The sequence below is a fragment of the Pteronotus mesoamericanus genome, unplaced genomic scaffold (genome assembly GCF_021234165.1).
Source record: "Pteronotus mesoamericanus isolate MK-2021 breed Mesoamerican mustached bat unplaced genomic scaffold, CSHL_Meso_final contig_1210, whole genome shotgun sequence".
Lineage (NCBI taxonomy): Eukaryota > Metazoa > Chordata > Mammalia > Chiroptera > Mormoopidae > Pteronotus > Pteronotus mesoamericanus.
In genome coordinates this window covers 1,136,725-1,164,608 of record NW_026555047.1, presented here as the reverse complement: position 1 = coordinate 1,164,608, position 27,884 = coordinate 1,136,725, and the positions used below count along the sequence as shown (strand labels likewise).

Below are 27,884 nucleotides of genomic sequence, written 5' to 3'. Positions count from 1 at the left end.
CTCGCTGGGAGGGATTATATGATACACAGTCTTATAAGTAACATGAAAAATTGTCATAAAGTCTATAAATTATAAAAAAGTTAAAGAGGTAACTAAAAAAAAAGGGAATAAAATCATGTTCTATTTCAGGGCAGACTGACTGAGGCCTTTAGAAAGTACACCAATATAGACCCTTCTGTCCCTGAGGGCTAAGCCTTACTTGGTCAACATTTGATTAGCCAATCCACCCCAGATAGCAGGCAAAAGTTATGAAAACTTCAATTTGGTTCTCAGACCCCGATGGCTCAGTTACTGGAAATGGCCTTCAGAGTAGTCAGTAATCAAGAATAAACTGAAAGAGATGAAAGGGCCCAGATTGAGACCAGACAGGCCAAGGGGCAGGCTCAATTGGTAGCAGTCACAGGTGCCTTTCAGCCTCAAGGTCACTCACGGGAAACATTGGGAAGCCCAAGTAGGGGACCCCTTGGTTCCCCCGAATGGGCTTGCTTTAAGTGCAGTGAGCGGGGTCATTGGAACAGACAATGGCCCCAAAAGCCAGGACCTTGTCATCCCCCCCAGAAAAGAGCCCCTCCCACCAGGCCTTGCCCTCTTTGTAACTGGCCAGGCCATTGGAAAAGGGACAGTCCTCAGCTCCAAAGAGAGAGGAGGACTCCTGAACCCATAATGGCCTTATCTAAAAAGACTAAAGGGGCCCTGAGTTCCTGGTAGTTTGCATTAGATGTCTCACGACTACAGAAGAACCCCAGGTGACTCTTGATGGAGCCAGGAAAAAAATAATTTTTATTTTTTAATTTTTTATTTTTCTCAACTCCATGTCCCCCCATTCACAATACAGACCAGGCAAAGGGCCCGGGCTGAGGTGTATATGGGGTGGGTTTACTCTGCCTCCTCTTTCTGTACAGTCAGTGTAAGAACACATAATTTTTATTTTTTCTAAAAGATTTTATTTATTTATTTTTAGAGAGAGCAAGGGAAGGAGAAAGAAGGGGGGAGAAACATCAATATGTTGTTGCCTCTTGCACGCCCCATACCAGGGACATGGCCTGCAACCCAGGCATGTGCCCTAGACTGGGAATCAAACCAACGACCCTTTGTTTTGCAGGCCAGCATTCAGGCTACACATTGAGCTATACCACCTAGGGAAAAAGTTAATTTTTAAATTGACAAAGGAGCCACCTACTTGGAGAACACGTGGGACCCTTAACATCCTTTGCTTATACCATTACTGGGGTAGACAGGTAGCCTAAAAAATACTATACCCTACCTCTCAGCTGTCACCTTCAAGATTGTTTGGTTTCTCAACAATTTATGGTAATGCCAGAATGTCCTTCTCCTTTAATTGGAAGGGATTTAACAATGCCCCTAAGTATTGCACTAATACCCAACTCCTTAGTTTAATCCATGTTTCTCTTGGTTTCTAACCGAGACTCAGTCTACCCTCAGTTGGACTCCATCCCAGCCCATATACAGTCTGCTGTCAACCCAAGAACCTAGGACAAGGGACTTCCTGGGAGGGCTATCCAGGTAACTGCTGTACAAATGAAAATAAATGGCTGTATACCCCTAAAAGGACAGTACCATCTAAGACCAGAGGCCCATAGGGGACTAAAACCCCTCATTGACATGTTAACTCTGCATGGATTCATAGTTCCTTGTTTATCTCTTTATAACACTCATATGCTGCCTGTAAAAAAAAAAATGAAGGGTATTGTATGGTTCAGGACTTACAAGCCATTAAGGAGGCTATGGTTCCCATTCACTCCATTGTACCCAATCTATATACACTCTTATTCCAAGTTCCCCATGAGACCAAATGGTTTATGGTGCTAAATCTCAAAGATACATTTTTTTTTTTCATCCCACTTCACCAGATAGTCAATCTGTTTGCCTTTGAATGGATGGATCCTGACAGCCATTTAACAAGTCAATGTACTTGGGCCACCCTTCCTCAAGCATTCCAAGACAGTCCTCTCATCTTTGGACAAAAGTTTGAAAAAAGTCTCCAGGAACTAGAGCTACTGTGTGGGACCATAATTCAATATGTTGATGATATTCCTATCTTTAGCCCTACCAAACAGAACCCTGACCACAAATTATCTTAGTCCTTAATTTCCTATGGGAAAGAGATACCAAGTGTCTCCCAATAAGACCCAGATTTCCTCCTCAGTGCTCAATCCATCCAGGGATCTCTCTCTCTCTCTCTCTCTCTCTCTCACTCACTAAAAAAGTCTATTCTAAATCTTACAGACAGAAAAAAAATTAAGAAACTTTTTAGGAACATGGGTTTCTGCTGACTCTGGATCTCCAGGCTTTGTTTGATAGCTAACCCCTTTATGAGGCAATCAAAGGCCCTGATTCTGAGCCATTAAAATGGAGCCAGGGCTTAAGCTGAGACTTCAAATCCCTCAAATTGACTCTAACCAAGGCTCTGGCTTTGGCCCTTCCTGACTTAGAAAAGTGTTTACTTTATATATATATGTAGTGGAAAAATAAGGGATCGACTTAGGAGTCCTAACCAAAAAGCTAGGCAACATCCCTAGGCCAATGGCTTACTTCTCAAAACAGACTCTGTGACAACTGGATGGCTGGGTTACCAATGGCAACTGCCTTATTAATGGAGAAAGCCGATGAGCTGATCCTAGACCAACTTTTAAGAGGCCCAAACTCCATATCAGGTTCAAACTGTCCTTGAGACAAAAGGACATATTGGCTAACAGCAGAAAGACTTACTAAATACCAGGCCCTTCTCTTAGATTCCCCCTGAGCTCACTCTAAAAATATGCCAAACCCTAAACCCAGGTACCTTAATTCCTAAAACGGGCCTTGAAAAAATCAGAACACCTTACATTCCTGTGTTGAAACTATTGAACAGGTGGTCCTCAGCAGACTTTTGGCTTAAAAGACATAACTCTTGACAATCCGAATCACCAATGAAAGCAGTTCTGTTGACCAGGGAGGGAGGAGGGCAGGCTATGCAATCATGAGTCTCCAGGAGAGACATAGAAGCCAAGCCTCCCCCCTGAGGAGCTTTAGCCCAAAAGGCTGAACTCAGCTTTGACCTGAGTTCTTGAGCTAGGAAAAGACAAGAGACAACATTTACATGGACTCTAAATATGCCTTCTTTGTTTTATATGCTCATGCTGCCATCTGGAAAGAGAGGGGACTATTAACAGCAAAAAACTCCCCTATTAAGCATGGCCTGGAGATTATAACTCTATTAGAGGCAGTAAACCACCCCTAAGAAGTAGCCATACTCCACTGTAAGAGACATTAAAGGGACCCAACTAAAATATCTAAAAAAAACAACAACAAAAAAAAAAAACCCCAAAATCTTCTCGCTGATAGGACTGCAAAGGAGGCTGCCCGGTCAGATATCTCTATTATGGCCCTAATTCCATATACTCTTCCTCTGCCCATCAAACTAAGTTATGTCTCTAATGAAAACACCTGGGCAGAAAGGCAAGGTTTTTCCCTAAACAATGAGGGTGGATAAGCAATCAGATACTATTGCTCCCAATTAAGGATCAATAAAAAATTATAAAATCCTCTCATGACTCTCTTCATCTGGGTAGAGATGTCACCTATTCTTTAATATCAAAGATTTTTTGTTTAGAGAGGCCTATCTCAAGCCATAAAAGAAGTCACTCAGATCCTGGCCAGGTAGCTCAGATGGTTAGAGCATCATCTACATATACCAAGGTCGTGGGTTCAATCCCCAGCCAGGGCACATACAAGAATCAACCAATGAATACATGAGTAAGTGGAACAACAAATAAATGTTTATTTCTCCCTCTCTCAAATCAGTAAGAAAAAAAAAGTCACTCAGGCCTATACCCGCTGTTCAGTTAATGAGCCAGGGGGAAAAATAAAGCACGCCCCCCTTCTCAAGCCCATCCAGAGAAGGAGTTCCTTCCCAGTAAAAGATTCATAAATAGATTTTACACAAATGCCCCTCTCCCAGGGTTTCCACTATCTCCTGGTATTCATAGACACTTTTACTGGATGGGTAGAGGCCTTCTTTATCTGGACTGAAAAAGCAGCCAATGTAACCAAAGCCCTCCTTAAAAAGTTCATTTCTAGGTTTAGATTGCTCCAAAGCCTCCAAAGTGACAATGCCTCTTCCTTCATGGACAAAGTTACCCAACACACAGCCAAAGCCCTAGACATTAACTATCATTTACATACTTTATGGAGGACTCAATCTTCAGGGAAGATAGAAAGGACTAATATCTTAAAGAAAATCTTAGCAGAATTATGCCAGGAAACCCGGAAAACATGGCTCCAGCTCCTGCCCATAGCCCTCCTAATGCACAGATCAAACTTAAATGTAAACCATTTTGAGATGTTATACGGGAGGCCCTTTCTAATCTCTGAATATATTTTGACCCAGAGGTCCAGAAAAAATTTAAATATTATATATCATCAATCTAAAACAGGTGCAATAGACTCTCCCTTCTTTCACCTGTTTTTTTCCACTCCTTGGTCCATTAATAACTATTCTTTTTATGATTTAGTCCATGCCTTTTAAATTATCTTGTTAAGTTTATATCTCTAGGTTACAACATTTTCATGTATAGATGATAACACTCCAAAGATTCCAGCCCATACCTCAACATCTAGGGGATATAGAGCTTGTGCCCTTAGATAGGAAGAAAGAGATTTTTCTTTAAAAAAAAAAAGATATTATTTATTTGTTTTTAGAGAGAGGGAAAGGGAGGGAGAGAAACATCAATGCATGAGGGAACAAATGATTGGCTCACACACCTCCGACAGGGGACTTGGCCCACAACCCGGGCATGTGTCCTAACCAGGAATCGAACCAGTGACCTTTCAGCTCACAGATCAGCACTCAGTTCACTGAGCCACGCCAGCCAGGGCCAGGAAGAGATTTTTTTGATCCCAGGCTAGGCAGGCTCTATGCCCAATTTCATCCTGAAGCAACTACAGGAGACTGACCACCAACCCTTCATCTTCCTATATGATTATGGGATTGAAATCTTTCAGGAGTGATTTATGAGGCAGGAAAGTTAGAATAGGGAACAAAGTCCTCCAGCTATACCCCCCCTCTTCTCCATCTTGGCTGGACTACCACAGGGGTGACATTCAGTGACCTGATTTCTCCTCCTCAATTTCCTGTAATTGAAAGTACCCTCTCCAAAAAAATTGATACAGGGAGAGGTGGGACAAGGATGGGTGGTGCAGGCAGTCACACTACCAGCGTCAGAAGCAGAGGACCACTATACCCCGCATTGATCCCGTTTAATAAAAATCTCCCACCCCTTCCCATCAGCATGTCTCATTCTCCAAGGTCACCCACTCTCACTTCTAGAGTGCATACTATTGCTGTAGTAAACTTGCTGTGCTTTGGTCAATCTTTCTGTCATGCTCTTCAAGTTCTTCTTGTTCCATGACAAGGATGTGGATCAGGTTGAGGCCTCACTTGGCTTGCACAGGTGCCACCAGGCATCATTACAAATTAAGAGAATAGCATGTCCTACTCAGACTTAGGTGCAAGCCCTAGCTCCCAGGTGCCGCCCTAGTCCAGGAGCACTTTCAGGGAGTCCATGGGGCTGGGAGGAGCCTTTGCTATACCAGATGTCTCACCACCAGGCCTCTCTCTTGTTCTATGGCTCAGGCTCTGTCTTCAAATCTTCCAGCCACATTCCTGCCTTTATGGCCTGTCCCTCCACAGTCTGCCCCTTTGGTCTCACTCCCCTGGGCTTCAGCCCATTTTCCCCAAACCTGCCCCACCCCATCTTTATAACCTCAGTCAAACTGGTCCCTTCCTTTCTGAGACACCCCCTTTCAGTTGTCAGGTGCCTTCAGAACCTGTTCTGGATCCAGCCACTTCCCATCACCCCCACTGCTACACCCTGGCCAGGCCTTCACCACCTCCCACTTGGTCATCAATTTGAAAGAAATACAGAAGCCACCCTCCCCTGACTTCCCCAGGCCCTGTAATATCATCCAGAATCCTGCATGGCCCAGGAAGCCCTACCTGCCCTCTCCTCCCCTTGCCCACCTCATCTGCCCAGCCTGCCTCCCTGCAGCTGTCCAGACTCTCCCAGCTGGTCTCACCTCTCAGCCTTTGCATGGGCTGTGCTCCCTGTTTGGACGTCCTTTGCAAGGATGCATGACACCTGCTTACAAGACCTGCCCTTACTATCCCGGCCAAGGTAACACCATCTTTCTCTTCTTGCTGCTTGTTCTTTGCCTTCCCAGGACTTAGCACAGTACCTAATAACACTCCTTCTGTGACCCCCCACCATTCCTCCTGGACCAGCATAGCTCCCTCTGCCCCGGTCTCCACGCACCCACGGTCTGTTCTCCTCAGCAGCCACCAGAGGGCTGCCTGTGAGCACCTGAGTCAGGTTTAGTCCTCGGAGGACAGCCTGTCCTCCTCGCAGCCAACATTAGGAGCCAGAGAGCCTCTAACCCCCACATGCACCTGCTGTGCCCACCGCCCTCCATGGCTGCCACGCCCCGCGGGGTAAAAGCCCAAGTCCTCCGACACGCCCTGGCACCCTGCACGACCTGACCCTTCCTTTGCGCTGGGTGTTCTTTTGGGCCGGGACACTCTTTCCATTTGAACCGTCACTCCGGTCTCTATTCAAGTACGCTTCCCAACAGCCCCACGCTCCGCACCTCCCTGCTGTCTCTTTGGCGCTCAACGCCAGTGAACACGTTGTCCTCTCGTTCCCCGTCGACCCCTCCCCTCAATGTCAGTTTCCCACGCTCAGGGGTTTTGACGTTGTTCATCGCACAGGGCCCAGCACACAAGCACACAGTAGGCGCTTAATGCATGTTTGTTAAATGACTGAATATTTACGGGTGTTGTAGCCCCATCAGGCCCTTCCATGTCCAGCACCCAACTCAGAGCCTGGCAAGAGCAAGCGCACAGCCAATATTTGTCGAAATGACTAATGAACTGCCCAGGCGCGCAGCCCCAGCCTGGACGAACTCGAAGAGGTGCCCAGGCTTCTGTAGGACACCGTCCGAGCGGGCAGCTGACTACCGCCGGGCGGCGCCTCCCACCGAGATCTCCATTCCCGGTGGGACCCCTCCTCCCTAGGTGCCCGCTACCACACAACATATCCCTCCCTAGCAATCATGGGTGCCCTTTTCCGCCCCTCCTCCGCCTGCAGGGAACCCCTCTGCCCACAAGCTCTGTATTTCCCTGCACCGCCCCTCCCGTGACCTCAGTCCCGCGAGACTCCTTCCCCTCGCCCCTGGAGGTCCCTCAAGACCCCCTCATTTGCCCCTTTCCCGGAGGAGCCTCGGTTCCGGCCTGCTGAGAGACCCTCCCCGCCCCCTCCACGCAGGCGCAGGGCGTCTTGGCCGTCCTTCCTCTCCCCACACCCCACCCCTGCTTTCCCCACTCCCCCTGCCGAGGGCGGGGCGAGGGTTGGTCCAAGGCAGCCGCGGCTCCATGGGGCTCCTGGGGCTCCTGAGCTCGCTGCACTCGGCCTTCTTCCGGGACCAGGTAGGGCTCGGGGTGGGGCGGTCCGGCCCTGGGTGCAGCTAGAGGGTGAGGACGGCGGGGACAGTGGTCTTGGTGGCAGGGGACGCACGGGCTTGCGTACACAGACTTGATGGGTCTGGGGGTCTCTTGCAGTCTCCGTGGAGACTGTTGCCAGGGAAACGGCCTTAGGCTGTTGGCAGGGCTGTGAGCCCCTCCTCTGCACTGCAGCGACCCCCTCCCCCTTGTCTGCTCAAGCGTAGCCTCACCGGGCTCAGGACTTGGCCTCGGAGGGAGACCTCCAGACCAGGCCCATTGCGGGGACGCTGAAATGGCTGGTGCGGTGGGGGCCACGGCAGGAGCGCTCTGTGCCGAGGATCCTCCCAGAACAGGCTTTGTGTGAGGGTCCGTGCCACGCCCTGCACCTATCTGGGCCTCAGTTTCCCTTTCTGGGCGCCGAGCGTAGGTCCGACCCTGACGTTCGCCGACGCTGAGGCTCTTCCTAATGATAGCCATCTCACCCGGCCGAGCTCTTTGCAGGTGTCCGTAGTCGTTCTGAATCCTGGAGCTATAACATCCCCTACTTAAGAGGAAACTGAGGCTGGGGATGCAGCGGGGAGCCCAAGGTCACGCCCGTAGCGGGGCCAGGAGCCTGACTATCAGGCGAAGGCACTCTGAGAGGACGCCACCTGAACACTGTCGGGAGCTGTCCCTGGTGCTGACGGGGCCGCATTCCTGACCCCTACTCACCCGTGAAAATGAGGCCCAGGACCCTGGTCAGGCGACCCACTCAGGATCGGGCTTTGGAGGTGTGGCTTAGATTGACCGGCTCCTCCCCTACAGCCGGGGGCAGTCTTTCTTCACCTGTCAAGGCCAAGTCACCCAGCTGGAGACTTGTTGGTGGTCAAATGATGAGGACCTGGTGCCTTCCTGTTCCCTCCAACCCTCCACCCAGTTCCGAATGGAGGATGCCCCTTGTTCTGCCCCCAGGCCCTGGAACAGCAGAGAGGCTCAGTGGGGAAGGACAGAGATCAAGGAGGTAGAGACTCCTGAGGTCAGGCTCAGAAGGCCCAAAGACCCTCCGTGAGTGACCCTGCAGTGTGCTGAGATGAAGGGGTGGAGTGTCTCAGGGAATGCAAAGAAGCGAGCATCATGATTCCATTTTCTTCTCCAGAACCCAGCAGCAGTGAGCGGGGGGCTGGGAAGGGGCCTCTCTTGCTAGGTCTGGGCACCGTGCAGTGAGAGGGTCTCTCAGCCCCTTGATATTGAGCCTGGGGTCTTGGGGAGCTGTGGGGGTTCCTGAAACTCTTGTGGTTCTAAATTTCCAGTGATGCCTGAGTGTGACTGTGGCTCAAGGATTTATATGGTCAAGGATTTGAGGGGATGTCAGGGAAAAAATGTTCAAGAGGCTTGTGGACAAGGGCATCCTGCTTTGGGGTCTCAGCCCCACATCCTCTTAGCCTTCCAGGCCCCCATCACACCAAGATGGGTGAGGGAGGGAGGCAGGTCCACGACCTGGTGGAACTCTTGCATGAACTCAAGCAACTTGTTTCCTGCCCTAAGCTTCAGTTTCCCCATATGTATGAGGACAGCACTGGCCATTGGACCCTACAAGCCCCTACCATCTTTAAGGTTCTGGCTGAGAGGGGTCTGGAGAGCAGTGACATCTTAAGACTAAGTGGGGGAGGTAAGACTTAGTTTAGTGGGATGTAAGGGCAGGAATTCTCCAACCCACCTTCCAGTGAATAAAATGAGAAACTTATGTCAGAGAGAGACATACCCAAGGTTACACAGGGATAGCAAGGTAGAGCTGCAACCAGGGCTCTGGGATCTGTCCCCTCCACGTCCCTGTTTCAGCTCTGCCCAGTTTGCCCTTCTCTAAACCCCTCATAACTCCCCCAGTCTGGCCCTACCACATGCTGTAGTCCCTGGCCCCACCAGAAACCCATATCCGCTGAATGAATTCTAATCTCTCACAGCTCCAGGCATTGCACATGCTGTTGCCTCAGCCTAGAATGCCTTTTCCCTCCTTGATCCCAGGGCCAGCTCTTATTCATACTGAAGAGGCCCACCACTGGTGCTGCCTCATCAGTTCAGCCTTCCTAGCCTTCAGAAAGAGCCCCCCTGCCCACTGCACTGTTTCTCCAACCCCACAGGCTGGGGACAGCTGTGTCTAGTTCTGGAGGCTCTAGGACAGTCAGGCCTGAGTCCTCTGGGGCTCTCAGCATTGCTGGCCCAGGATGGGCACACAGGGCCTCCTGCAGTAGACCCAACAGGAAACAGCATGGTTCTATCCTTTTGGCTGTCCCTCCTGTGGTCCCTGGAACCAGCCATTGCAAACGCTGCAGCTGCCTCCCCATTTGACTTAGGAGGAAACTGAGGATTATGAAGTGAATAATTTTCCCTAGCCCCCGACATGGGGAAAGGACAGAGATGGGTTCCAAACCCATGTCTCTGTCCATCTCTGGCTTTTGGGGTGTGCATGTGTCAAGCAGAAGGAATGACTGGGCTGCAGCTGCAGGTTCTGGCCTTGGGTGTTAAATCCTCAAGTGGCTTCCATGGATCCATCGAGGATCTGAGACAGCCGGAGACCTGGGACCCAAGACCCCTCCCTCCTCTGGCTTCCCTTCTATGGGGGTGAATTAAGGATTCAGCGAGGGACAGAGACACAGAGAGACAGAGATGAGAGAGACAGAGAAAGATGGAGGGACATGGGGGAGAGACACGGAGTCAAGGCAGATGCCAATGGGGGAGCTGAGGTGCTCACGCCCTGCCAGGAAGACAAGGAGCAAGGGGCATAAATGCAGGGTTCCAGGGGCTCCCCAGCTTACCTGCCCATCCCCCATCTTCCCCCATCCCCCTCCAGCCAGGACCCTGTGGGGACACTGCGTCCAGTCCAGATCCTGAGCCCTGTCGCACCCTGGCCCATCCTCACAAAGCTGGGCCGACACGAGGGGACAGGGCTGACCGGCCCTGCCCTTGCCCCAGGAGCTCCCCCCCCACAAGATGCTGATGTAACACACATGACTGGATATTTTACTCTTAAATTCTGCGAATCCAGCAGCGAGAGGTTCAGAGGCGTTTCATCCTGGAATGAGGTGGGAGACACTGGGTCCTAGTCCTCGAGGCACCCCCTTTCCCTAGGGATTTCACCTCCCTGCCCCCCCCCCCCCCAGCCCAATCCCCACACCTGCAGCCCCGGAACCAGCGCGAAGGCCAGACACCCTGCGGCCGCCACCAGTCCCCGCCCCGGGCCTCCATTGGCTGTTGCCATGGCATCAGCCCGTCTTCCCGCGCCGCCATTGGTCGCCGCGCCTGCATCCTGCATCCAGCATCCTCCCCCGCTCGCGGTGGTCTCGCCCAGCGCCCTGAGTGGCGGCGCCGCCTGCCAGGCCCGCACCGGCCTTTGTCCGCTCCGGAGCCCCTTGCCCGCGCCGCCGAGACCCCGGAACCCTGGAGCCCGCGCCCCGTGGCCGCCCCGGCCTAAGAGCGCTAGGATCTCAAGCGGGGTCTCGGAGCTGCACCAAGGGAGGAGGACACAGGCCCGCGGCGTGTCCGCAAGCCCAGCCCAGCCCAGCCTGAATGAGATAAAGTAAGCGGCGCGCTTTCCTGAGTGAAGGGCAGGGGACTTGGCCTCTGCAGGGTTGTCTCCATCTCCCCCCTCCTCTCTGCCACGAACATTCTGGAGCCTCTGTTTCTCCAGATTGGAGCTGGAGGGGAAACTGAGTCCCAGGGAGGTGGGCTGTAGTCGCTGTAGTCCATCCCACTCAAAATGACACCTGGACCTCCCAGAATCTGCGGGAAGGCCTGCTGTGTGCTTTGGGGGAGGGTGTTTTCTTCTCCCTGGGAGGAGTCTTTTCCTCTCAGTAAAGTGGGGATTTGGATTGAATGAAAGACAAGGGCCCCTTTGGGCCACCCCTGTGCTACCTTCCGCTGAAATCTGGCCATTCGCTCCTTAATTAGAGGAACCTCCAGCTATTGGTGCTTTTCCTTTGGTGATGAAGATGTCTCAGGGAGGCCCCTCCAGAGGTTCCCGGTGCAGCCTGAGGGTCAGGGCAATGCTGGAGGGCTTCCTTGAGAAAGCTACTGTGTGAGGGACAGCAAGTCAGGAAAGGTGCTCCAGGCAGGTGAACTTAATGTGCAAAGGCCTGAAGGAAGAACGTGGACTGCATGTGCAGGAGAGAGGTCTAATGTTGAGGACACTCGGGAGCCATGGCAGCTATTGGAGCAGGGGAGGAATGGTATCTGAGCAGTTACTTCCAGAGCTTCCTTCTGTCTGTGCATGAGGAGCAGACTGTGGGAGGCCAGCAAGGCTGCTGTGATGGGAGGGATGTGGGGAACTAGGGGAGGGAGGGTCCAGCTGGGCAGGGCTTGAGGGGCTGGTGAAAGTATGGAACTGGGGACTCAGGTCAGAATGTGGAGAACACTGTGGAGGCCCTGCTGCCAAGTTCCATCTAATGAGGACATAGAGGCAGGGGGAATGAAGGTATCCCAGGCTGGCCCTGCAAGGGTGGCTTGAGTCGGGGGGTGCTTGAGAAGGTAGTCTGGGTTTGGGGAATGGGAGGAGTATGCAGGGTTTTGTGCTTCACTTAGTGCTTCCCCTGGGCTTGGCACAGCATGGTGGCCTCAGCTAGGGCACAGGTCCCTGGCCAGACCCCAGGGACCTTACCACAACCCCAGGCCTGATACTCAGCTGGGACCCCAACTGAGCCTTGGGAGGGATCAATATTGGGGTAGAAGGCAAAGGCTGTAGTCCCCAAGCAGCTGGCCTCCTCATCCTGATATGCTGTCTCCCTTTCTGACTTGTGACTTGTGTTGTCCCCTCCAACATTTGCGTTTGCTTGGTGACCACTGTTCCTCCTGACCCTTGTATCAGCCCACAAGATGGGACTGGCAGACTGAGTTCCCCTGATTTCTCCGATGGGCAAACTGAGGTCTGCAGAGGGGGTGGGGCTTGTGTGCCTCCAGCATTGCTTGGACTTCTGAGCATGCCCAATGTCTGGGTTCAAGACATGCCTTGTCTGTGCCCCTGGCCTCAGCTCCTCCCTTTAATGGTGGCCCCCAAGACACAGGACTGTGACAAGAAAGCCAAATGACAGAGCCGGGCATTCAGTCGGTTCTCTGAGCCAGTCTGGATGCCCTGACTCATCCTACCACTGGGGCCGAGCCCCCGACCCCTACTCCAGACCCAGCTGCGTCCTCAGTGACTTCAGGGTGAGCAGGGACCTTCTGGGGTAGGAGGAGAGAGAAGAAAATGAATGAGCAAGTGAAGAAAAAGTGTGGCCAGGTAGGGGAGGGAGTCAGGGGAGGGCTGGCTGATTTGGGGAGGGGGTTAAGGTGGGCAGGGAGATGACTCCCAGGAGGAGGTGGCAGAGGGGAAGGGCTGCCATTGGTGAGCCTCAGACAAAGGCGAAGGGAGGGGGAGCGCTGATGTTAAGGGAACAAAGAGGGAAGGTGGGGTGGGCAGGAAGGCTCTGGCAGGAGTGCCAAGCTGAGAGAGGAGGCACTGGCTGGTTAGACAGAGGGAGGAGGCTGGGCCTGAGCGAGAAAGGACAGCCAAACACACAAAGAAGCAGGCGGCTGTGGTAGAGCCCAGGGGACGGGGCCTGGGCCACTGAGGGCCGCAGGGGCTGGCAGAGGGCCGACTGCAGGGCCCCTGAGCTACACAGGTAGCTACCCAGATACAGCTGCTGATGGAGGGGTTGTGAGGGCTGCAGAGCATCCAGGTTCTCAACTCCCAGGGCAACCATGGGGGGCTTGGGTTGGGCTGGGGCTCTACTGTCAGCCTGTCCATTGGCTTCTTAGAACATTCACGACATTCTTTTTGTCCATCAATTGGGCCAGCTGGTAGCCTGTCCACCCAGCCTCTGGGCAGCCACAGTGCTGCAGGGATATGTCTTGATTGTCCATCTGTCTGTCTGTCCCTGGCTGTGTGTCTGTGAGCCTGGTGGCACTAGGCAAGCCAGTCCTTCTGCTGGGTTAGACTGTTAGGGTCTCAGCTCTCAGTCTCTGACTGTCTGGCTATCTGTAAGCATGTGTGTCTGGGAGCCCAGGTGTGAGTTTGGAAATCTATCTGTGTCTGTCAGTCAGTCGGGCGTTTGGGTTGTCCATGTGTCTTAACACCAGTGTGATGGCTCTGCCTTTCTCTCTCCCATTGTTCCTGCCTGTGTCTGTCACTCCATCTGCTACAACCATCTGTCCCTGGGATTCCCTGGGCCAGCACCATCCTGCCTGCAGTGGTCCACACCAGCCTCTCCAGCCTGGGACCCAGCTCCAGGGTTGGGCGGGAGGGCTAGGGCTTAGGTCCAGGGCTGCCTTCTCCTCAGAGTCTCATGGGACCTATGACTGCAGGCACTGCAAGAGCTGAAGATGACAAGCTCTGTGGCATCCTATGAGCAGCTGGTACGGCAGGTGGAGGCCTTGAAGGCCGAGAACAATCACCTGAGACAGGAGCTTCGAGACAACTCAAGCCACCTGTCTAAGCTGGAGACAGAGACATCTGGCATGAAGGTCCTGCCAGGGGTGGGAGGCTGGGCAGAGGACATGGGCTTGGGTCACAGGGATAAATACCAGGGCATTGGGCCCCCAGAGATTGGTAGGCAGGGCCAAGGGCATGTCACAGGGAAGTGGTTCTGGGGCAGCGGAGGGCAGCAGCCTTGATAACCAGCGCACTCTCTTGCCCCCGCCTCCAGGAGGTCCTGAAGCACTTACAATGCAAGCTAGAGCAGGAGGCCCGCGTGCTGGTGTCCTCAGGGCAGACTGAGGTACTGGAGCAGCTGAAAGGTGAGGGGCTGGCCTGAGAACCCTCTCTGCATACCAGGGTGACCCCCATCCATCCCCAGAGGGAGCTGGGAGGACAGGCAGGCAGGGGTACTGACCCTCCTTTCGTACCCATTCAGCCCTGCAGATGGACATCACCAGCCTGTACAACCTGAAGTTCCAGCCCCCCGCCCTGGGCCCTGAGCCTGCTGCCCGCACCCCTGAGGGAAGCCCAGTACATGGCTCCGGGACCTGCAAGGATAGCTTTGGGGAGTTGAGCCGGGCCACCATCCGGCTGCTGGAGGAACTGGACAGGGAACGGTGAGACTACAGGGAACTGATCGCAGGCAGCTCATGTAGCCCTGCCCCCAAGCCTGACACCACCCCAGCAGTCTCTGCCCTTTGATTGGCCCTCCAGCCTGTGTGCCAGTCCCACCCACCTCTTGAGCCACCACCTCTTTGGTTCCTCCACCCCCTTCCTGGCAAAACTGACCTCAGCTGGACGACAGAGAGAAGGAGGCGTTCCTGCCACAGGGGAGGGCTCCTAGGAGATGTCCCCAGAGGTCCCCAACACCCAGTCATCAGCAGGGACAGGGCTGTGTCCGGTGCCAGGGCTCAGAATTGGGCCTGGAGCCAGAGGGGCTTAAGGCAGCCTTTGTGGAGAGATGGCTGCAGCCCAAGAAACCTGGGTCAGGGGCCAGCAGAGGGATGCAGGGTCCAGGCTCTCTGCTCAGCTTGCTGGGTTGTGTGGGGTCAGAGAGACTGAAGGCCCGTGCTCTGCTGCTGTGTAACCTCAAGCAAGTCCTCTAGCCCCGCCCAGCCTCAGACTTACACTCTGTAAAATGTGTGGGAATAGCAGTGTCTCCCCTGCAGCATGTTAAGAGGGAGACTCTGTTGCAACTGGAGCAATCTGAGCCTGAAGCCTCCCTTTGTAGGCTGGAGGGAGATTAGCGAGTGTGGGATAGGTGTTAGAGTCAGAACAGCCCTTCTCAGGGTCCTTCTCCAAGGCCCAGAGTTTAACAAGGAACTACTTTCTCTTTTTAAATAACTTTCTGTGCCCCACCCACTCACCCTAGTGCTGGGGAGTATGAAGGGCAAGACTTTGCAATGCTGCCTATTAAACTTGTCATACACTAAGCACCCAACAAGCGATTGCAAAAATGAAAATAAACCACCTGTATTAATGGCTCCTTCTCCGCGGGCTGAGCCCACCTACCTGCCCTCCCCCAGGTGTTTCCTGTTGAATGAAATTGAGAAGGAAGAAAAGGAGAAGCTCTGGTACTACTCGCAGCTGCAGGGCCTGTCCAAACGCCTGGATGAGCTCCCGCATGTGGAGACTGTGAGCGCGGGGAGGGCGTGGGCGTCGAGGGGTGGTGCTGCGGGTCGGCCCGCCCCTGGCCCCTGACTACCGCAGTCCCTCACCGCGACCTGCCCGCCCCTCCCAGCAGTTCTCCATGCAGATGGACCTGATCCGGCAGCAGCTGGAGTTCGAATCCCAGCACATCCGCTCGCTGATGGAGGAACGATTTGGCACCTCTGACGAGATGGTGCAGCGGGCACAGGTGCGGCGGTGGGTGGGGCCGAGGCAGGCAAGCCACGCACAGTATGCGAATTGGAGCGCAGTGGTAGTTGTAGGAAGAGTCTGGATCAGGGGACTGAGTTATTTGTCTTTGGTGTAATCAGAGGGCAGAGACTGCTGTGGGCGGGGTCTGGCTCAGGAGGCGGAGCCAGAGTCTGGAGCTGTTTGTGGGTGCGGCCAGAGGGCCTTAAGGGCAGAGCCAGGCTCAGAGGCAGAGAACACTGAGGCCAGGGCAAACAGTGGGTGATTTGGTCAGTGGGCAGAGCCATGTCAGGGAGCGAGTGGGTCTAGGAGGTTGAGTCTAAATGGGAATCGGACCAAATAAAGGAGTAGGAGGGTCTAGAGTGGGGACTAAATAGGGGGCGGGGCTAGGAAAATGGAGCAGGCTCTAGACAGCGAGTAAGTACCGCATCATGGAGTAGGGGGAGTCAGAACCTGGGGAGGGGGGCGTTGTACCAAGGGTGGGGCCAGGATGTGGGTGGAGTTAAACATCAGTGTACAGTTTAGAGTGGGTGGGCCATTTCAAGGGTGGGTTTGGAGAGTGGGTACCGCCATACCATAAAGTAGGGGTGGGGTTCAAATAGTGAGCAGGGCCATACCAAAGAGTGGGTGAAGTCAGGTGGGTGGGTGAGCAGTATAGTGGGCAGGGCCGTATCAGGGAGCAGACTGGGCCAAAGCAGGGAGGGGTCTTGTGCTTTTCTCCCACGTAGATCCGCGCTTCACGCCTGGAGCAGATCGACAAGGAGCTGCTGTCTGCACAGGACCGGGTGCAGCAGACGGAGCCCCAGGTACTGGGAGAGGCAGATTCAGTGCCCTTGAGGGAGGTGATGATCTTAGGCGAGGAGGGGACCCTGAGAGCCCCACCCAGAGTGTAGAAATAGGTGGAGCCTCCACCACATCATCATAGGACTGAGGCCAGCATCACCACCTTGGTGCTTTGTGGGATGCTCCTATAAACTCCAGCACTGGTGTTCTTTCCACAGGCCCTGCTGGCAGTAAAGTCAGTGCCAGTGGATGAAGACCCTGAGACTAAGATCCCCATGCACCCTGAGGATAGTGCCCCTCAGCCAGGCAATAGCAAGGTGAGGCAGCGTACAGTGGTGGGGCACTGAGAGTCAGGGTGGGGAGTGGATAGCCAGCTGGATTGGGGTGTGGTGAGGCTGGTGGGGCCAGCATGGGGTCTGGGGCCTGGCAATGTGAGCAGAGATACCTGTCCTACGTGTCTAGGAGGGCACTCTAGACTTAGATGTAAGGCTATCCCTAGGAGTACCTGGTGACACCAGTGGAGCGGGCATTTGGCCCTCGTGGGCTGGGAGCATCTCCAGTGACTGAGGCTCCCCATCCGTCTCCCCAGGTGTGTGTGGTGGCCCCTGGGGGGTGCAAGGTGAGGGTGGTGGTGGTGAGGAAGTGGTTCTGCTAGGCTGGGGTCACAGAACTCCTATCATGTTTAGGGTGAGTCACCCCAAGTAGGGGGCCACCCCTGACTGGGGAGGGTGGTGGTCTGGCTGAGGCCAGGCAAACCGAGTGGTGCTCCCCATACTGACTTCATCCCTGTCTGCCCCCACAGGTGGAAGTGGTCTTTTGGCTACTGTCAATGCTGGCAACGCGGGACCAGGAGGACACAGCTCGCACATTGCTCGCCATGTCCAGCTCTCCTGAGAGCTGTGTGGCCATGCGCCGCTCAGGCTGCCTGCCACTGCTGTTGCAGATCCTTCATGGCACAGAGGCTGGGGCTGGGGGTCGAAATGGGGCCTCCGGAGCACCTGGAGCCAAGGATGCACGCATGCATGCCAATGCAGCGCTACACAACATCATCTTCTCCCAGCCAGACCAGGGACTGGCACGCAAGGAGATGCGTGTCCTGCACGTGCTGGAGCAGATCCGTGCCTACTGTGAGACCTGCTGGGACTGGCTGCAGGCCCAGGACGGCGAGTCCGAGGGAAGCAGGGTGGGCCAAGGTGAGTGGGCAGCCTCCCTGACCATATTTGCACAATGGGTACAGAGCGTGGGTGACAGGACATTATCATTAACTATTACTAGTGCTAAAGGTACTGTTATAGTCTTTTCTGTGCACCTTGTCTGTGCCATGTGCAGGTTGAGGTCTTATGGTGACTTTGTCATGACAGAATGACAAAAGGACAGCCACCTGCAATGCATGCCCTGGTTGTAGGGTAGCTCAAGAAACAGTTATTAAATGCATGGATGGATTGTGGGTAACGAGAAACATGGGTGCAGACTTTGAGATTCCTAGTTTTGGCAGTTGATTGCAAAGTTAATCTTCGACAAAAGCACCACCAAAAGTTACTGAGCCCCCAGCACGACTTCATCTCCCATGTCAGCTCTGGGTGAGGCAGGCACCTTGTTATTCATTTTAGGAAGGGTTGGAAAAGGAGGCCAGTGAAAGGAAGTGACCTTTCAGGTGCAAAGTGTGCATGCAGAGGTGTGCAGAACTCTGGGGTCTTGTAGGTTGGAGTAGACAGGGAGAGGTGGGACCCAACAGGGATCATTTCAAAGACTGAGAGGGCTCTGACCTGGCTTCTTGGCCCACAGCCCCAGTCCCCATTGAGCCTCAGATCTGCCAGGCCACCTGTGCAGTGATGAAGCTGTCCTTTGATGAGGAATACCGCCGCGCCATGAATGAGCTGGGTGAGTGCACCCCTTGCCTCCTCCATACCCACCCATTTGGCCTGAGGCTTCTGGGCCTCATTAAGCCTGGGGCAGCCTTTCATCCTTAATGGCCATGGGGCTCAGAGGACAGGGAAGTGACCAGGAAGCCAAGAGCAAAGGTGAGAGGTCCAACTTAATATACAGAATCAGAGCTACCAAGTGGCTGGGGAGGGGGTGACTTTGTAAAGTTCTAGATTTGGAAGCATTACTACATCTCTTATAGTAGTTGAAACATGGGGGACATTCCATCAACATGCTTAATTTTACTCCAGTTAATACAAAATGAGATACTGCTTCTCACCCAGCAGATGGTCAAACACTCAAAGGTTTGGTCAGATTTCCTCTTGTCTGGCTGTGCAGAAGTGGGCATTTGTAACCCTAACAAGGCAGCAGACTTAGGAAAGTGTATATTTTTTAAGTCATTCCTTTCCCGGCTGGGGAACTTATCTTCTGGGTGGATTTATGTAGGAAGATGCAGAAAAACGAGGAAGGCTGCAACCAACCCAAATAAAACTCTAGATCTGGAAACCACACAAGTGTCTAACAGCCCCAGACCCTAAATGCACAGATGACCTCTGTTGTCTTTGCTCAGTGAAGGGGGAAGGGTGCTTTCTATTTGAGTTGTGGGTTCTTTCTCTTCTACTCACCCTGACCATTTCCCCCATATTTGTTTACTCTTTGTAAAGCAAAAACCTAGTTTTCGTGGTGAGTAAAGAACTGTGTCTGTGGCATTAATCAGTAGCTACTGAACACCTGCTGGACAGGCCCTGCCCCTGGGACCCGGCCCTGCCTTCAGAAGCTCAAGGTCTAATGGTCTTGGGGTGGTTCTCATTTGGGGTAATTGAGGGCCTTCTTGACCTGGGAGCAGAAGGAAGCCAGGATCCTGAGCAAATAGCAGAGAAAAGCATTCCAGGCAGAAGGAACAGCACATGCAAAGGCCTCATAGCCAGAAGAAATGTGAATGAGGTGGAGGGCTGAAAGGAGGCAGGCGTGGAGGTCATAGGGTATCCAGGGAATCATGCTAGCCTGGCAGCAGGCTACCTAGAAGAGGTGTCCTTGGAGTTGGGCTTTGAAGGTGGATTTGAGGAGAGCAGATCTCAGGGTAGGATGGGGGGAGGGCACCTAAGCAGGGGGATGGCATGGACAGAGCCTGGGAGGAAGGCTCTGGGATGCACCCCTGCTGCACCCAGCCTCGCTGTGCCCCCTCCTGTGTTCCTTTAGGCGGGCTGCAGGCTGTGGCAGAGCTCCTGCAGGTGGACTATGAGATGTACAAGATGACCCGGGACCCACTCAACCTTGCCCTGCGCAGATATGCTGGCATGACTCTCACGAACCTCACCTTTGGGGACGTCGCCAATAAGGTGCCTGGGGTGGGCAGGTGGTGTCAACACTCTTTCCACCCTCTTCTGAGGCTCCACACTGGCCCAAGAGGTGGAAATAGTTGTCCCCAATTTATAGGCGGGTAGTCTGAGGCCCAGAGAGGGCTGTGAGAGGAGGGGCTATGGCTGGAGTTGGTCAGCTAGACCACCACCTGCTCTGTTGCTCTGCTGCAGAGTGGGGCCTCTGGGCCAGGGAAGGCTTGGTGGTGTCTGCGCCTGTCTCAGCCTCAATTTCCTTATCTAAGCAACAGGGTGACTGCTATCCCTTTGCCATGGTGGTGAGGATGGGGTGCTGGGGCTCAGGGAGAAAGCCCAAAGGGGAACATGGTGTACTGCCCCACTGACCATGGCGTGCATATCCTGTGGCACCCCACAGGCCACACTGTGTGCCCGGCGGGGCAGCATGGAGGCCATCGTGGCCCAGCTGGCTTCAGAGAGTGAGGATCTCCAGCAGGTACCTGGATGGAGTGGGGTGGGGCATGGGGAGACCCCCACAGGGCGTCCCACTGCCCAGGGCCCCTGCCAACAGAGTCCCCTCCCCCGTGGATGTGATAGTGACCGTCTCCGGTCTCTCTGTAACCCTGCCATGTGTGAGGTTGAGGGTGGGCGGGCCCTGGGTCCACCTTGCCTGCCCTGTGCCTTGCCCCAGGTGGTGTCTAGCATCTTGCGCAACCTGTCCTGGAGGGCTGACATCAACAGCAAGAAGGTACTGAGGGAGGTCGGCAGCATGACCGCCCTGATGCAGTGTGTCCTACGAGCCTCCAAGGTGGGTACTGGGTGGGTACAGTGCGGCAGGGAGGTGTAAATGCACTCGAGACCCAGGGGAGAGGGTGCTGGTAAGGCTGTTTAATGCCAGACACAGGGCAAGGAGACACAACAGGTGGTGAGTTCTCCATCTTGAGGAAATTAAACCAAACAACCATTGCTTAGCTCAGCAGGTGGTCCTCAGGCAGGCCTGGGACTTCCAACTCTGCAACTCAGAGTTCCTGTGAGGGTCAGTTTTATTTATTTATTTTTTTACTTTTATTTGAAAATGTATTTGGGTGCCTTTCCTTCCAGCCTTTTGTCTCCACCTTGATGGACAGGGTAAGTGGGTAGGGCCGGTACCTGGAGACCCCCTCCACTGACCTTCCTGCATCCCACCCCGTGCCTAGGAATCCACCCTGAAAAGTGTGCTCAGTGCTCTGTGGAACCTCTCGGCACACAGCACAGAGAACAAAGCAGCCATCTGCCAGGTGGATGGTGCCCTGGGCTTCCTGGTGAGCACACTGACTTACAAGTGCCAGAGCAACTCACTGGCCATCATCGAGAGCGGCGGGGGCATCCTGCGCAACGTGTCCAGCCTCATCGCCACCCGTGAGGACTATAGGTGGGCCCCACAGTCACAGTGGGTGGAGGGTGCCATGGAGGGTGCTGGGGGAATGTGGATCCCCAGATGTGATCTGGGGCTGGAGTAGCAGAACCCAGTCTGCAGGGAACTATCACTCAGGCAGCCTTGGTTTGACCTCCTGCAAGTGGATGTCCTCAGGGACTAATTTTTTCAGTATAAGTATTCCCAAATATTGCATGAGATATACTTTGCTAAAGATTTCATTTATTAAAATAAGTAAAACATTTATATATTAAATAATACTAATTTACAAATGATACGTAATATTTTTAAAAGCAAATAAAATTTATCTACAGTATGTCTATCCTAAACATCATGAGATATTGTGCTAAAATGAGATATACTTTTACTTTGAAAGGTAAGTATTTTAATTTATTATCAGTATTATTTAATAAATATATTATTACTTTTAAGTAAAATAACTAGCACAAGTATACCCCAAATTCAATATTTGGGATAGACTTACACTACATATTTATTCCTTTCTCTGAGATTTGAACTCAGCCAAGTGCCTTCTATTTTTATTTGCTTAATCTGGCCCCCCTGCTCCTGGTAAGATGAGGGGTGGCTCTGTCTGACACGCCCCTCCATGCTGCAGGCAGGTGTTGCGGGACCACAACTGTCTGCAGACGCTGCTGCAGCACCTGACATCGCACAGCCTGACCATTGTGAGCAATGCCTGTGGCACGCTCTGGAACCTGTCTGCCCGCAGTCCACGTGACCAGGAGCTGCTGTGGGACCTGGGCGCTGTGGCCATGCTACGGAATCTCGTGCACTCCAAGCACAAAATGATTGCCATGGGTAGCGCTGCTGCCCTGCGCAACTTGCTGGCCCACCGGCCTGCCAAGTACCAGGCAGCGGCCACTGCCATCTCCCCTAGCGCCTGTGTGCCCAGCCTGTATGTGCGTAAGCAGCGGGCCCTGGAGGCTGAACTGGACGCGCGGCACCTGGCCCAGGCGCTTGACCACCTGGAGAAGCAGGACCTGCCTGAGGCTGAGGCCGAGGCCGCCTCCAAGAAGCCACTGCCGCCCCTGCGGCACCTGGATGGGCTGGCCCAGGACTATGCCTCAGACTCAGGCTGCTTCGACGATGATGACGTGCCCTCCCTGGCCGCCGTGGCTGCCACCGCTGAGCCTGCCAGCCCCACTGTGCTGTCCCTTTTTCTGGGCAGCTCCTTCCTGCAAGGCCAAGCACTGGCCCGGGCCCCACCTGCCCACCGCAGTGGCCCAGAGGTAGAGAAGGAGGCCAGTGGGGAGGCAGCTTTGGCAGCCAGGGCCAAGGCCAAGCTGGCACTGGCAGTGGCACGGATTGACCGGCTGGTAGAGGATATCTCAGCCCTGCACACATCATCTGATGACAGCTTCAGCCTCAGTTCTGGGGACCCTGGGCAGGAAGTACCAAGGGAGGGCCGAGCCCAGTCCTACTCTCCTTGCTGGGGGCCTGAGGGCGGGCAGCGGGAGGCTGGCAGCCGGGCTCATCCCCTTCTGCGACTGAAGGCAGCCCATGCCAGCCTTTCCAATGACAGCCTTAATAGTGGCAGCACCAGTGATGGGCACTGTCCCCGTGACCACACGCGGCCTTTGGCGTCACTGGCCGAGCACCGAGAGGGGCCGCCGTGTGGTCAGGTGCGGCCCAGCCAGCTTGACCTCAACCTGCTGGATGGCCAGGCTAAGCCAGCAGCCCGGGAGGCTGCAGCCACTGATGCATGTGTGCGCACCATCAAGCTGTCACCCACCTACCAGCATGTGCCACTGCTCGAGGACACAACCAAGGCTGGTGTGGGGCTCCTGGTCCCTGGGAGCAGGAAGCAGGCCTGGCTGCCTGCAGAGGGTGTGAGCAAAGTGGCCGAGAAGCTGGTGGTGGAGGCGGCACCACTCTGCCTGTCCCGTTGTAGCTCCCTGTCCTCACTGTCCTCGGCTGGCCGCCCAGGCCCCAGCGAGGCAGGGGACCTGAATGACAGTGACTCATCCCTGGAGGGGCTGGAGGAGGCTAGTCCCAGTGAGGCAGAGCTGGATCGGGCCTGGCATGGGCCAGGGGATACCTCCCTGCCCATGGCTATTCCTGCACCCCCTCCAGGCCGAAGCCTAGGGGTGGAGGACGCCACACCGTCTAGCTCCTCAGAAAACTGCGTGCAGGAGACACCACTGGTGCTGAGCCGCTGCAGCTCGGTGAGCTCACTGGGAAGCTTCGAGAGCCCGTCCATTGCCAGTTCCATCCCCAGTGACCCCTGCAGCGGGCTGGGCAGTGGCACAGTTAGCCCCAGCGAGCTGCCTGACAGCCCTGGGCAGACCATGCCACCAAGCCGCAGCAAGACACCACCAACGGCCCCTGCACCTCCTGGTGAACGTGAGGCCACCCAGTTCAGCCTGCAGTGGGAAAGTTACGTGAAGCGTTTCCTGGACATTGCCGACTGCCGGGAGCGTTGCTGGCTGCCCTCCGAGCTGGACGCTGGCAGTGTGCGTTTCACTGTAGAAAAGCCGGATGAAAATTTCTCATGTGCCTCCAGCCTCAGCGCACTGGCCCTGCACGAGCACTATGTTCAGAAGGATGTTGAGCTGCGGCTGCTGCCCCCCGCCTGTCCTGATCTTGGCAGTGGCAGTGGCGGTGGCCCTGGCCAGCACTTTGCTGGGCACCGCCGGCGAGATGAAGCCAATGGTCGTGAGGGGCCACCTGCCACCAATCAGGAGCTGGAGCTGCTGCGGGATTGCCTGGGCACAGCCATGCCTACTCGACTCTGCAAGGTGGCCTCAGCACTGGTGCCTGGCCGCTGCGCACTGCCTGTGCCTGTCTACATGCTGGTGCCCGCCCCGGTCCGGGAGGACAACTCATACACTGACTTGGCCGAGGGCACGCCAGTCAACTTCAGTGTGGCCTCACTCAGCGACGAGACACTGCAAGGATCTCCCAAGGAGTTGCCTGGTGGGCGTGGGGATAGGCAGAAGCCAGCAGGCCGAGAGGCTCCTACCAGGCAGGCTGCTGGGCATCGGCACAGGGTTAGGGGTGTGGGCCGCAGCACGGAGCCAGCCCGGGTGACGGGCAGGAGGCGGGCAGGGCTGGAGCTGCCCCTTAGAAGGCCCCTGAGAGCTTGTGTAGACAGAGACAGCCCCCAAGCAGGCCGAGCCCATGGGGAGGGGACACTACAGTCCCTGTGCCTTACCACACCCACTGAGGAAACTGTGTACTGCTTCTACAGCAATGGCTCGGATGAGGAGCCGTCCACAGCAGCGGTGGTGGCACCCTCCCTGTGGGAATCTGCTATTCCCCAGGCAGTGAAGAGGGAGCGCCTGGCTGGCAGGAAGAAAACACAGGCGGTGCCCAAGGCCACAGTGCCTGCCCGGGCCCAGCCCAGCCTCATCGCTGATGAGACACCACCATGCTACTCCCTAAGTTCCTCCACCAGCTCCCTCAGTGAGCCTGAGCCCGAGACTGGCAGGATCCAAGCCCGTGAGCCAGTGGTCACCAAGGACCCAGGCCTTGGAGGCAGGAATGATGGCCATCCCAGTCCTCGGGCCAAGGTGGAGCTACTGCGGCGCTGCATTGGCTCAGCCATGCCTAGGCGCAGGCCACAGGCATCAGATCCAAAGTGCCGCAAGCCCCGCGATGCCCAGCTGGAAGAACGGCCAGCAGAGGGGACCCAGGAACATGGCGAGGAGGCAGCGGGGTCAGACCATGCCTCAGACCTGGACAGTGTCGAGTGGCGCGCCATCCAAGAGGGTGCCAACTCCATTGTCACCTGGCTGCACCAGGCGGCAGTGGCAGACACCCAAGAGGTCTCATCTGAGTCTGACTCTATCCTGTCCTTTGTGTCAGGGCTGTCTGTGGGCTCTACCCTGCAGCCCTCCCTGCACAGAAAAGGACGGCGACCATGGGCAGAGGGACAGGTAAGCAGTGCCACTCGACCAGAGAAACGGGATATGACTCTGGCCCAGCGCAGCAGCAGCCCCTGCTTGCCCTGCGGCCCGGAGAAGCTGCGTGGTGCTCAGAAGACCACATCTGGGGTACCAGCCATGCTCCGAGGAAGGACAGTGATATATGTGCCCAGCCCGGCCAGCCGGGCCCAGCCCAAAGGCACCACTGGCCCCCGCACCGCACAGAGGAAAATAGGACCCCAGAGCCCCGCACAGCCAGCAGCTCCCACCAAAGCCCTGGGCCCTGGGCAGCAGCGGTCTAGGAGCCTGCACAGGCCCGGCAAGATCTCAGAGCTTGCTGCCCTGACCCCCCCGCAGAGGAGCGCCACACCACCAGCCCGCCTCACCAAGACTCCTTCATCCAGCTCCTCCCAGACCTCCCCTGCCTCCCAGCCCTTGCCTCGGAGGTCGCTCCCAGCTTCCCAAGCTTCTGGGTCTCTCCCCAGCCCCGGGGCCTCACGAGTGCCCAAGACACCCATGCGGACCCTCCTGGCCAAGCAGCACAAAACGCAGAAGTCGCCCGTGCGGATCCCCTTCATGCAGAAGCCCACCAGGCGGGGACCACCACCCCTGGCCAGGCCAACCCCGGAGCCAGGCCCCAGGGGTCAGGTGGGGCCCAAGGGGTGCCCGAGTGCCCGAGGGGGCCGTCTGGGTCTGGTGCGCATGGCCTCAGCCCGATCCAGTGGTAGCGAGTCCTCCAACTGTTCGGGTTTCCGAAGGCAGCTGACCTTCATCAAGGAATCGCCAGGCCTACTGCACCGACGCCATTTAGAACAACTGTCCTCTGCTGAAGTCACCACCTCTGCTTCCCAGGGCAGCTCACCCCGCCGCAGCCGGCCCACACCGCCCACTGTCTTCCTCTGCTCCTCCCGCTGCAAGGAGCTGCGGGCACCCCCACCACAGGCCCTGGTCCCCCAGCGGCCCCTTGCAGCTCGGCCAAGCCCTACTGAGCGGCCACCGAGGCGCACTAGCTCCGAGAGCCCATCTCGTCTGCCCATCCGCAAGCAGGCCACCCAGCCAGAGGCAGTCAAGCGCTATGCCTCTCTGCCCCATATCAGCATGGCCCGAAGGCCAGAGGGTGCTGCCCCTGGTCCTGAAGCTGATGCTGCCCACCAAAGCAGCAACGGAGAGGCCCGACCTCTGCCCAGGGTGGCATCGCCAGGTACCACGTGGCGTCGCATCCGGGATGAGGATGTGCCACATATCCTGCGGAGCACACTACCTGCCACCGCCCTTCCGCTCATAGGCACCTCGCCCGAGGAGCACCCAGGTGGTCCCCCGCAGCGCAAGACCAGCGATGCTGTGGTCCAGACGGAGGACTTCTCTACCACCAAGACCAACTCCAGCACGTCCCCAAGCCTGGAGAGCAGGGAGCACCCCCAGGCCCTGGCTTGCAGACCCGCATCCTTCCTCAGCAGCGATGTGGATAGGCCTGGCCCTGCCAAGGGGCCCACTTTGGCCCCCTTCATCCATGAGGGCCTGGGGGTGGCTGCGGGAGGCTTTGCTGCCAGCCGGCATGGCTCTCCCAGCCGCTCGGCTCGAGTACCCCCCTTCAACTATGTACCCAGTCCCATGGTGGTGGCGACCACTGACTCAGCAGTAGAAAAAGCCCCTGCACCCACTGACCTCCTAGAATAGTTGCCTGGACCAGTCTTCTGGAACATCCCCTCTGGCAGGCCATCTGGTTGCCCTGAAGGTGGTCCTAGGAACCGCCTGCTCACCTGAGCCCCCACCGTCAGAGCCGCACCTCAGCCCACATGGGTCTCACATCTCACGCTTGCTTCTGTACTGTGGGGACTTAAGAAGGAATGGGCTGCTGTCTGGACTTCAAGTCCTGGCCTGGCCCACGTACAGAAACCACCCTCCCAGCCCCCAGCCCCACTGGGCCTAAGCCTCAGCAGGACCCTCATCTCTGGGGAGCCAAGCAAGGTTACAGTATTCCCCTGAGGTGGGGGATGGGGCTGCGGAGGGTAGTGCCATCCAGCACCTGCCAGCTGAGCCCAAGGCATCCACTGAAGAACAAAGCCCATAATTATGGGGGCAGCTGAGTAATTTGTTAATGGTAACTGCTGGTTTGTTTGCCTTCTCAGCCCCAGCTGAGGGAGGGGTGCGGCTGAACCCAACAGTGAGACAGGCCTCCCCCTCTACCCACCCTCCCTGCCGTTAGGCACCAAGCCAGGGGCTGATGGACAGAGAAGGCGTTGTCAAAACAGCCTGGAAAGGAGCAAGAAGAGAAGGGCAAAAGACTGGGCTGGGTGATGCCGGGCCACCCCATGTCCCCACTCTGGGCTGGGGTGGGTGTTGGTTTCAAGTAGAGGAGGAAGAGGGGTCCAGGGAGGTGGGTGGAGTCAGAACCAGCTGTGGTGGGTGAGGTGAAGTCGGGGAGGAGGATGAGAATGATGGACAAATCCAATTCACCTTGGTGGCACAAAAAACCCTGGAGCTATGGGAGGGCACAGCTGTGGGGACTGCGGTGGAGCTGGCACCTGGCCTTGGCAATGTGGGGCCTGGAGCCCCAGGACTGTAGCCAGGCCACCTGGAAGTGCGGGGGCCAGGGCTTCCAGAGTGCTAGAATGTTGGTGGCAGAGGAGGCTCAGATGGAGGGGCACAGGGAGCCTGGTGGGCTTACCCAGGCCCCTGCCAGCGTGCATGCATGCAAGGGAGATTGCTGAGGTTCCTGCTCAGCTTGCAGCAGACAGAGCAAATGACCCCTTTCCCGGGGAAGCCTGGCTCTGGGAAGGAG

The 27,884-nt window shown here is 55.7% G+C and overlaps 1 protein-coding gene and 1 non-coding gene across 7 annotated transcripts; one reads left to right on the top strand and one right to left on the bottom strand.

The window, feature by feature from the left end:
- Window positions 1–810: 810 nt before the first annotated feature.
- On the bottom strand, window positions 811–943 carry LOC129081715 (small nucleolar RNA SNORA51). The gene has a single exon (XR_008530330.1). It is a non-coding gene; the product is annotated as a small nucleolar RNA SNORA51 (small nucleolar RNA).
- Window positions 944–7,429: 6,486 nt separating this feature from the next.
- Window positions 7,430–26,785, top strand: APC2 (APC regulator of WNT signaling pathway 2). 6 transcript variants are annotated; one of them, XM_054587370.1, is made up of 16 exons: window positions 7,441–7,483; window positions 13,811–13,969; window positions 14,152–14,242; window positions 14,359–14,539; window positions 15,449–15,557; window positions 15,664–15,780; window positions 16,508–16,585; window positions 16,781–16,879; window positions 17,062–17,151; window positions 17,365–17,755; window positions 18,348–18,443; window positions 19,686–19,825; window positions 20,220–20,297; window positions 20,493–20,609; window positions 20,998–21,212; window positions 21,832–26,785. In XM_054587370.1, the coding sequence occupies exons 2-16, from the start codon at window positions 13,829–13,831 to the stop codon at window positions 26,777–26,779; spliced, it is 6,891 nt and encodes a 2,296-aa protein (XP_054443345.1). In that variant the 5' UTR covers window positions 7,441–7,483; window positions 13,811–13,828; the 3' UTR covers window positions 26,780–26,785. The 6 variants fall into 6 exon arrangements, with proteins under 6 accessions (XP_054443364.1, XP_054443345.1, XP_054443356.1 ...); XM_054587381.1 differs by lacking the exon at window positions 7,441–7,483 and adding an exon at window positions 10,919–11,051 and having other exon boundaries at window positions 15,667–15,780; XM_054587361.1 differs by lacking the exon at window positions 7,441–7,483 and adding an exon at window positions 10,919–11,051.
- Window positions 26,786–27,884: the final 1,099 nt, after the last annotated feature.